General features: G+C 41.4%; 1 protein-coding gene across 1 annotated transcript, besides 6 other annotated features; it reads left to right on the top strand.

Moving 5' to 3' along the window:
- Positions 1-1,856: part of a mobile genetic element that runs on past the window's edge.
- Positions 1,469-1,535: a tandem repeat.
- Positions 1,850-3,722: a mobile genetic element.
- Positions 3,723-5,236: a dispersed repeat.
- Positions 4,160-4,229: a tandem repeat.
- Positions 5,237-5,535: 299 nt separating the features above from the next.
- Positions 5,536-5,982: a dispersed repeat.
- A 140-nt stretch (positions 5,983-6,122) lies between these two features.
- EKO05_0007582 (Non-specific serine/threonine protein kinase) lies at positions 6,123-7,300 on the top strand (the record flags this gene model as incomplete). Its single annotated transcript, XM_038943366.1, has 5 exons — positions 6,123-6,265; positions 6,313-6,599; positions 6,654-6,731; positions 6,778-6,893; positions 6,941-7,300. The coding sequence occupies 5 exons, from the start codon at positions 6,123-6,125 to the stop codon at positions 7,298-7,300; spliced, it is 984 nt and encodes a 327-aa protein (XP_038793810.1).
- Positions 7,301-9,636: the final 2,336 nt, after the last annotated feature.

The raw sequence follows: 9,636 nt of genomic DNA on the forward strand, positions 1-9,636 counted from the left end.
TCTGCCTATTAGTGCTGCCTCTTACTTAACCTGCGCGCTGTAGTAAAGTACTAGAGGTTCTTAAAGTTAGTTAGGATAGTAAACAGCCTAGTAATAGACCCTAATTTAGCTGCCTAGACCTCTAGGCACTTTATAACAGCAGTTAACTCCTTATTATAGATAGTATAGTTCTGTTGTTCTATTATAAGTATAGCAGAGTAATACGCTACTAGGCAAAGCACCTTCCTATATTATTAAGAAAGGCAGCTGCCTAGCGCCTTACTAGAGTAGTCTGCCTCTAATAGTGTTTCTTACTTAGTGTTCTACTAGGCTAGGACTAGTTCTGTTATAAATGTGTTCTTTAGCTAGTAGAATACTACGTCCTTCTCCTACCCCTACCTAAACAGGATATCCTTCCCTATAAGTTAATTAAGTAGGATAGTAATATTAGAGAAGGCTAGGATAAAGTCCTAGTAGAAGTTAGTAAACCCTAGGAAACTGCAGACCCTATATAAAGACTGTAGGGCTTCCTAATTATAGATAGCCTTAACCTTCTTAGGATTAGAATAAATATCCTTTCTAGCTTCTATAATATATCCTAGGTAGTGTACTTCCTTTATTATAAATACACACTTCTTAGAATCTAAATACAGCCCCGTATTACGTAGGAGCGTAAGGACTCTACTAACCTTCCCTAAGTAGTCTGTCCTAGACCTGCTACTATAAATAAGGACATTATCTAGGTACACAGTAGCATAGTTGCCTAATATCTCCTAAAGCGCGCTGTTAATGTAGCGCTAGAAGGACGCTAGTGCTCTAGCTAGGCTAAATAGATAGACTAGCTACTTAAAGAGCCTAAAATAGGTACAGAACGTAGTAAGGTGCTTATCTCCTTCTACAACACAGACCTAGTAAAATACTAAACAGATATTAACCTTAGAGAACTAGCAGGCACCCCCTAGTGTACGTAACGTCTCCTTAATAAGAGGAAGTAGGTACTAGTTAGTAATTATAATGCTATTAAGTGCGCAATAGTCTACGTATATACGCTACCTGCTAGAGGACTTCTTAACTAGTAGGACTAGGGCCCCTACTAAGGAAGAGGAGGTATAGATCTACCCCTTGTCTATAAGTGCTAACACTTATTTCTATAGCTTAAGTAGCTAGTCCCTTAGCATGTTGTATAGAGGGCCCTAGGGTAGAGGCTTCTCCTTTCTAGACTAGTTATGTTATAATTATATATAGTAATCTATCTAGCCCCTATATAAGGAAAGGCTAAAGGCTTTACTCTTATTAAATAGGTCCTGAAACTAGACTAACTTAGGGGGAAGAGGGTCTACCTCCTCTGCTGTCCCTTGCGCTTCTAGGGATTAAACTAAGAGGATTTTAGTAATATTGTAGAGGCTTATAGAAACAAACTAGTCCCTAGGTAGGCGCTTCTAGAGCCTATTAGCTAGGGTCTTATTAAACTTAGTTACTAATAGGAGAGCTATATAAATATTTACTATATACTATAAGGACTTATAGACTATAAGGTTCTCTATCTATTATATCCTTAGTGTGCCCTTTTCTACGTCTAATACTATACCCTCTTATTAGAGCTAGGGCTTCCCTAAAATAACTTCCTAGCTTAGACCTAGCACTACGTAGGCTACAGCCTGTAAGCGCTACCTATCTAAGTTATACCTAAATAGGACTAAACAAGAGATTATAGACTTCCTACTAGTGCCTACTACTTACGCTAAGCGTTGTAGCAGTACCTTAATAAAGTCTCCTCCTAAGTGCGTAGTAAAGTTATTACTTACTACGCTAAAGCACTTATACCCTAAGTCTACTAGCATGTTAGCCTAAATTACCCTATTAATAAATAACAGAATAACGTATTTAACGGGTAAGTCGGCCACACAGGCAAGTCGGCCACTCTGCTAAGACTACACTAACACTCTACCCTATTATAGCTTATATTAGCCTACATTAGTATTATTTATAGTAGTACAGTATATAATATTATTTAGTAACACCTTCTTTAGGCTTTTTACACGTGCGCAAGTTATGCCCTACGTTGTAGCACTTTTTACAGCGTCTTTAGGTTACCTTACCTCCTTTAACACGTACTTGCTTCCTTACCTTCTTACTATTACTACATGCCCTAAACTTAGTTAGAGTAGTTAATTAAAGGCCTTCCTTAGCTGTTAGGACTCCCTCCTGCTGTAACTGCTTTCTTTTATGCAATTTACGTCGCGTAGCAGCCTTATTTGCTACTTAAAGCCTAGTAATCTCCCTTTAAGCTAACACTAGCTTGTGCGCTACTATAGCTGCGCCTTTAGTAAGCTTTTTAAAGGCCTTAACTATTAAAGTTAGTAAGCTGCTTGCATGCCTTTAAATCCTCTCTTAAACTAGCGTTAATTACAACCCTAATTGCAGGGTAGTGCTTAGGGTTTAGGACTACCAGGGCTTATCTTCTACAGTAGGTAGTGGTAGGGTACGTAGGCGGACATTAAGACCTATTATAACCTGTTCTAAGTTAAAGGGGACTATTCCAGCGCCTTAGAAGCCTCCTTAGATATTACTAGAAGTAAATGTCTCCTTATAGGCGTCTATAAAGCATAGTAGGAACTTAGTTTTAGTAATATAAGTAATGTAGTTATATATAAGATTCTTAGCTTAGCGCCTATATACCTTCTTTAGAGGGGTAAAATAACCTATATCTAGTAGTTATAAGAGGTAAGATAAGTGTAGAGGTATACATAGTGTAATAATCTTTACTTTCTTGTAGTATTATCAGAAGTTAAGGAAGTTGTAGCTCTTGTAGCTATTAATAAGGAGCAGCTAGTGTACTTCTTAGGTGCGCGTCTTTGTATGGGCATTAAAGTGCTTTAACTAGTTTAGACCAAGCTTGTTGGTAGTCCATCTGTTCTTAGAGACTCTAATAACCCAGTTGTAGGGCAGGTTGTCCTCTTTATACCAGGCAGAGAGGTGGTTGCAGCCTTTAAAGATAATAAAGGGTAGAATAGCCTACCTTGTGCCATTAATGCCCTGTATAACCATTATCTACTCTTAATTACCCTACTACACTACCTTTAGCTGTCCTTAACGCTCTAAACCTGTAATAACTACTCCTGCAGATATCTAGCCTATTATAAAGCCTGTCTTATTAAAGTTGTATATATTATTATCCTAGATGCTATACTTAGCTTTAACATTTGCTATAAGCCTAAACCAGCCTTGTATAATCTCTAGATCCTTACAGAGGGCTCTCTTGTAGTTGTACTTATAATTAAACTTTACTTTAAGGTTAGGGCAGCGCTTAACAAATATATTAGGCTAGTTTATGCCAACATGGCCTATATTGCGCTTAGCACACAAAGAATTAGCTATATTAGCTATAGCAGCTAGCTAAGGGGCAAATCCTTATATATCTAGCTTAAGAATATACTTAGTAATTACATCCTCCTTAGTCTAATCTATATTCTGTTAACTTAGCGTACAATTAGCTTGTATAGGTTGTTCTGTGTATTAATTGCGTAGTATACTGTAAGGCGCGTTATATATGGCTGCAGCGCGTTATATAGTAAGGTTTGCGTCTTATTTAAGTGCCTAGAGCGCAAGCTGTATTGCAGCCTCTTTTAAGGGCGTAGGTTTATATTGTTGTTAAGTCATTGCGTTATAAGGTAGAATGTTGGTGTGGTCTTAGCAGAGTGGCTGACTCGCCTGTGTGGCTAACTTACCTGTTAAATACGTTATAGAATAGGGGCTTGTCTATAGAGTCTATAATAGCTCCCCTAGCAGCCTACAACGCCCCTGTACTAGTAGTCTCCTCTGCTAATATGCTTCTACAGCGCTCCTAACTTAGACTTATATTAGGAGCAGCTAGTTTCCCCTATATAAACTAGCCTCTTTCTTACCTAAGATTATTACTGCCTATACTATAGTTACTACTGCGTTAGCGCAATTCTAGTAAATATATCCTTCTTTGCCGTAACAGGTATATAGGTTAGCCTCCTAGTATTACTAAAATGCCTTATTAGGAACCTACGTAGCCTAGTTAGAAGCAGACTACTTCTAAACCCTACGCTTAGCACTGCTGCTAGTGCGCACTATAGAAATAACTGTTATCTTAATATTACTATCCCTATTACGCTTAGGCAGCGCCTAGGTAGGGCTGTAGCATAGCTAGTTTTCTATAGCTATAGTTTTAATATCTATAGTAATAGACTTATACTCTATAATAGCTATATTATAATTTATATAAGTTACTCCTTAGTTTATTACTATATTGTAGATATTTGCGTTTAGGGTCTAGAAGAGCTTTAATAGGTGCTGTTCTCTATCCTAGTAAAGGCTGCTACTTTGTACTAGTAGCTGCTTAAACTAGATAAAAAAGTCTAAGAATAACTTGCTAGGACCCTAACAGACGCTTTCTAGTTTTGCCTAGGCCTATTCCTAGCTGTAGTTATTGCTGTAGCAGAATTCTAGGTATACTAGGAAGTCCTCTAGGCTCTACACACCTTAGGTACCCCTAATCTTATAGAATAGAGCTATATCTTATTGTATAGATGTGTTAAGCTAGGACTATATAAAGGTAAATATGTCCTATAGCCTACTAATAAAGGATACGTCTACCTGCAGCTTATATTCTATTATAACCTACTACGCCTTAAATAAGGATTTATCCCTAGTAAAGGCCTTGCCTATAGGGAGAGGTTTCCTATAGGCTACAGACGCCTATATAGGGGCATGTAGGCCTAAGGTAGGCGCTAAAAACAGTGCTTTATAAGGTAGGTTAGGGGCTAGGGTAGACGTTAATAGGTATAGCGTTGCTTCTAAGGAGGATAATAGGACTGTAGACGTAGGTCTAGTACAGGTATTAGCTGTTTATGCTAGGGACTCTATAAACATATATATATTAGAGTTATTATATTTAAGCAATGCTATATACTTATTAGTAGTAGTTAAGGCTTACTATAAGTTTGTTATAAACTACAACATCTAAGCTATAAATTCCAAAAGGGTTAAGGGGACAGATTTGTCTAAGGGGTTATTCTAGGAGCTAGCTAACATAGTACAAGTGCTAGCTGTTCTCCTAGAAGAAGAGATATAAATATTATAGACTAGCCTTAGGGTAGGATGTAATAAGGGTTAATATAGTATTATATCTCTTAAGGAGGTAATATGTTGCGTGTCCTTCTAATATGTCTGTAGGGCACGTGACTATCATATCTCGCTTAAGGCTCAGACAAGGTCTGAGCCCATAACACGTTACTTGTACCAAATACCTAGGATATATCCTAAGAAACAATAGAATTAAAGTAGACTCTAAGAAAGTACAAGCCCTAAGAAATTAGACCTCTCCTACTACTGTTACTAGCGTAAAGTTGTTCTTAGGCTTTACAGGGTTCTATCAATAATTTGTACCTAAATTCTTACGTATAGCTAAGCCCTTTATTGCCTTATAAAGCCTAGTAAACCTGTTTAAATAGACTGCTTAATGCTAATCTAGTTTTAAAAGCTTAAAAGAGGCACTATTATCTATACCTACTCTCTGCTAATCTACCCTAAGTATAATAACGTACTCTACGGTCGAGCGGATCACACAGTCGAGCGGATCACTCAAAACCCCACCAAAATTGTCCAAAACCACAACGCTTTATTTCAACAACCACGCAATGAAATCTTTTTAAAATCTCAGAATAGTATTGCATAGCTACTAGTAAGTACATATCTAGGTTTCAGCTTTATAGCTATGATAGTTATAGAAATAGCCTACAAATTGTGCTAAACACCCCTGTAAAACAGTAATCGCTTAATAACTTCTGTGTTATAGATTCTAGCACTCTAAAACTTTTAAATACTATTATTTATATTAGTGCAGCCCTGTCCTGAATATTGTAGAAGATTTTATTGCGTAGTTGTTGAGATAAAGGGTTGTGGTTTTGGGCAATTTTGGTGGGGTTTTGAGTGATCCGCTCGACCGTGTGATCCGCTCGACCGTGGAGTACGTTATAAAGATTAAAACTAATACGGGACATTTGCCCGTATCTGGCCGGCTACTGACGTGGGGCGGCGAATCGGACCCGGCAGGGCCCGTGCGCACCCCTTATCTTTTCTGGATGCCAACTCCAACTTTGCAACCACCATCCCAAATGGCGCTACGTCTGGGCCAAATTCTGCGTGGAGCCAGGTGGAATTACCTTCTTGTTGAGGATCTCGGCAACAAATCCTCAAATTCCAGTGTCTTCAAAGCTAAGATCTTGCCGCAGGCCCCAACTCCACCTCCAGGGCAATGGTTAGTTTAATAATTCTTACAGGTTATCCAGCTAACTTTCACTTTAGGGCTATTGTCAAAACCGCTTCTGAGCAGAACAGTTTGGACATGCTAAAGCAGGAGCACGAGTGCTACCAGAACTCTGCTGTTAGGTCGTCATGGCATCTGCGAGCTCTTTACGATGCTATTGATGTTCATGGACCGTCATATTGCCTGGCATTTGAATGGATGGATTGCACTTTGAAAGACTTGTCGTCTAAAGCGCATCAGCAAAGTCGTGTGTTACACAAAAGCATTACTAAGGCAGTCTTAGAAGCCCTTCTTGTTCTAAAGTCACAACATCTTGTTCACACAGGTATGCATTACTAAATATAGATCACTTAAATGCAGACCCTAACAAGTGGATCAGACATAAAGAACGATAACATCCTTATCTCTGGCATTGATGGACAATGTCCAACAGTTAAATTAGGGGATCTAGGGCTAGGTTATTGTCCTTCCTAATGTCTACTAATTGTGCTGACGCTAAACAGTACGCTCTGAGGGGTTTGATAATTATCCTGTACAGCCATTGGCAATGCGCGCCCCTGAGGTCTGGTCAGGGAAGGGCTGCTACCATTGTTCTGATATGTGGGCGTTTGCTGTTACGGTTAGCTGCTCTGTTACTACTATTTGTGTAAGGGCTAACAATAGTAGCTTTTTGACTGGATTTCGCCATGTGTTTTTGGCGCAAACGATATGCCTCAGGGTCACTGGCCGCAGCCATGGGCAATGGCTAAGCTCATGCGACTATTCCCTGGCTCTATAACAATTCATCCTACTGACCCTAATTACCAAGGATACTTCAAGATTGCCCAGTTGCTTGAGAAGTCAGGGTTGGACGAGAACACAGGGCCAAAATGTTTTGAAACTCTCTCGTTTGAGGAGGAGCTGAACAAGCTCAATATTTCACCAGCACTTGCGGCTTTCTTTCGCTACCTGCTCGTTGTAAACCCTATGCAAAGACCTAAGGCTATTGAAGCGCTAGGATCGCAGCAATTCCAGAGCCTTGCTTAGGTGAGATTACAACTATGTAATCATCCAGGAGTAGCGTTGTCCTTACAGCGATACGAGTCAGATTGAGAGGTGTCCGGCCTCAACGAGATCCAAGCACCTATTTAGAGTGCCGACTTGAGGAAATAGCATGGTCACAAGTTCGACAGCTCCAAGATGCGGCATTTGAGATCAATGTAATATCATCCAATTTATTTAACGCTATTGAGAAAGAGCATCAGTACTGTGACAGCCAGCTGTAGAGCTACGAGAATTTGTTCAGCCCTGCGAAGACTTGAGCTGCCAATTCACACATTTGGCTCTCTTATGTTAAATACCGCTAAGGTCTCTTTCTGCATTTCTCATGTTCCTAGGTATGTGCTGATTTCCAGCAGCTTCCATCTCATGTACAATCAGCTTGTCTCACCAGTAGTCTTGCTCGCTGTCTTAGACATAGCAAGAGCTTGATTGGCGCGTAAGAGGCGTAAGACTGTCTTCCTGCTGCCATTATTCGATGGCTAGAATCTTTGGATTATTTGACAGCAACAACTATTCTGGTCTAACTTTGATCGTCGTGAAGGCGAATGTAAAGCAGGACCTATTACACAAGTCAGCAGGTTAGTCAACATTTTGTTCAAGGGACACACCTTGAGCTCTTCGTATTCCTTCCAACATATGTTAAGCTGCTTCAGCTTCCGCACAGTTTGTACTTGATTATCTCGCCTAAGCGCATTGTTCAGGAATGCATGCAGGTCCTGATTCTCCTGCAACTGCATAGCGTTTCAGAAGGCGTCGACCCAGGGCAGAGCTGGGCCAGTGAGTAGATCGTGACTGTGACGTTGCCAAACGATGAAAGATAAGCAGAGTCTGCGGAGGTGGCAGCAGTGCCTGACGATGTTGCTGAGCACTGGCTCCAGGTGATCCAGTTTGAAGGATGCTCTGCCGTCCTACTGCTCGACACGGTGCGCCTCGACAATTATCTCAAGAGAGGTAATCGATGTGAGGTGGTTGTGCGGAATGAGTTCAGTGAGGTGAAGGAGCAGGGGCTCGGTATCGATGCTGATGCAGTTGGAAAAGTATAAGACATCAATACCTTCAGTATATGACTGCCTGCACGACATCGAAAAACCCATAATGCCAATACCATGCGCTTTCAAAATTTTCCCTGTACGCTTGCAGCTCTCCATCTCCTCACCGCACACGTCGTTCCACGGGCCGAGCCACCCATACCGCATAGATGGCACGAGCCTTGGATCGTTACGGATGCAGACAATGCCTCTCCATTGCCAGGTCCCCTGTTGGTGTACGACGTCTACATGGAAGGTTTGTCCATCAAAAGCTATAAGAATGATTATACTCCAGATATCGTAGGGTAGCTGAAGAAGAGGCATGTCGGTGTGCCGAATGACGTCGGAGTGATAGGAAATCGTGGCAAGGAGAGGAACAACGGCTGGTCTGCGGATTGCTTTTCGCGACCTAGTTTGAACATCATTACGACTTTGAAAAGTGAGATCCGGAAAGAAAGAAGGCCAGGAGGTGGGAGAAAAGCCCGTATAGCCAGCTTTATCAAAGAGGATGGGGGCATGTCTTCTGTTGAACTGCCACGAGCTTGGGCATTTGGTCGATGAATGGCGCAGCCGCTGTGTCCGCTCCCTGGCTACAATAATCTCTAGACCCCTGCAAAGGAGTCGACCATCGCACATCGACCAACAATGGCCGCCACATTTTTACGCAAATCGCATTCGCCCATCAAATCCTACTTCAACCCATTCTGTGTCTTTCCGGTATTCGCAGGAAAGCTTTCAAGGGCCAGTATCCCAATATGTGGAACATGCCTCTTCTTAACGCAGGAATCATAAGAGACTCAAAGGCTGCAGTAAACCTCCTTCAATTTTTCATATAAGCCATTGGCTTCCCCTAACAATCTAAGAGGAGCAGCAGCGACTCCCCCGTGCTACCAGGCCTGAGACACAGCGTCCTCCAAGGCACGACTGACTCCGAAGGCATCGATCATAGACTCAGGTTTGCCGCGAGGCCAGGAGACCTAGAGGGACCGGGAAACGAATTCGATATCGCCATCTAGGCCCGCTCACAGAAAAATCTAGTCTCAGCATGATTTACCACACTGGCTTGATTCACGGGGACAGGATTTCCGTCGGTACACAAGTCAAGCTCGACCCTTTTCTAAATCTTGGCGATATAGAAGCTGATCGGTGACATATCACTAAGAACTGTCAAATCTCCTCTAAGAAGCCAGACAAGAACGTTTCTTGTGTCTTCCGTCTCTCATTCGTTTAGGTGGGGACGGTACGTATTAGAAACTGATCGGGTGCGCCATTAGACAGGCTCATGCGAATCAG

The sequence above is a fragment of the Ascochyta rabiei genome, chromosome 12 (genome assembly GCF_004011695.2).
Source record: "Ascochyta rabiei chromosome 12, complete sequence".
Taxonomy (NCBI): Eukaryota; Fungi; Ascomycota; class Dothideomycetes; order Pleosporales; family Didymellaceae; genus Ascochyta; species Ascochyta rabiei.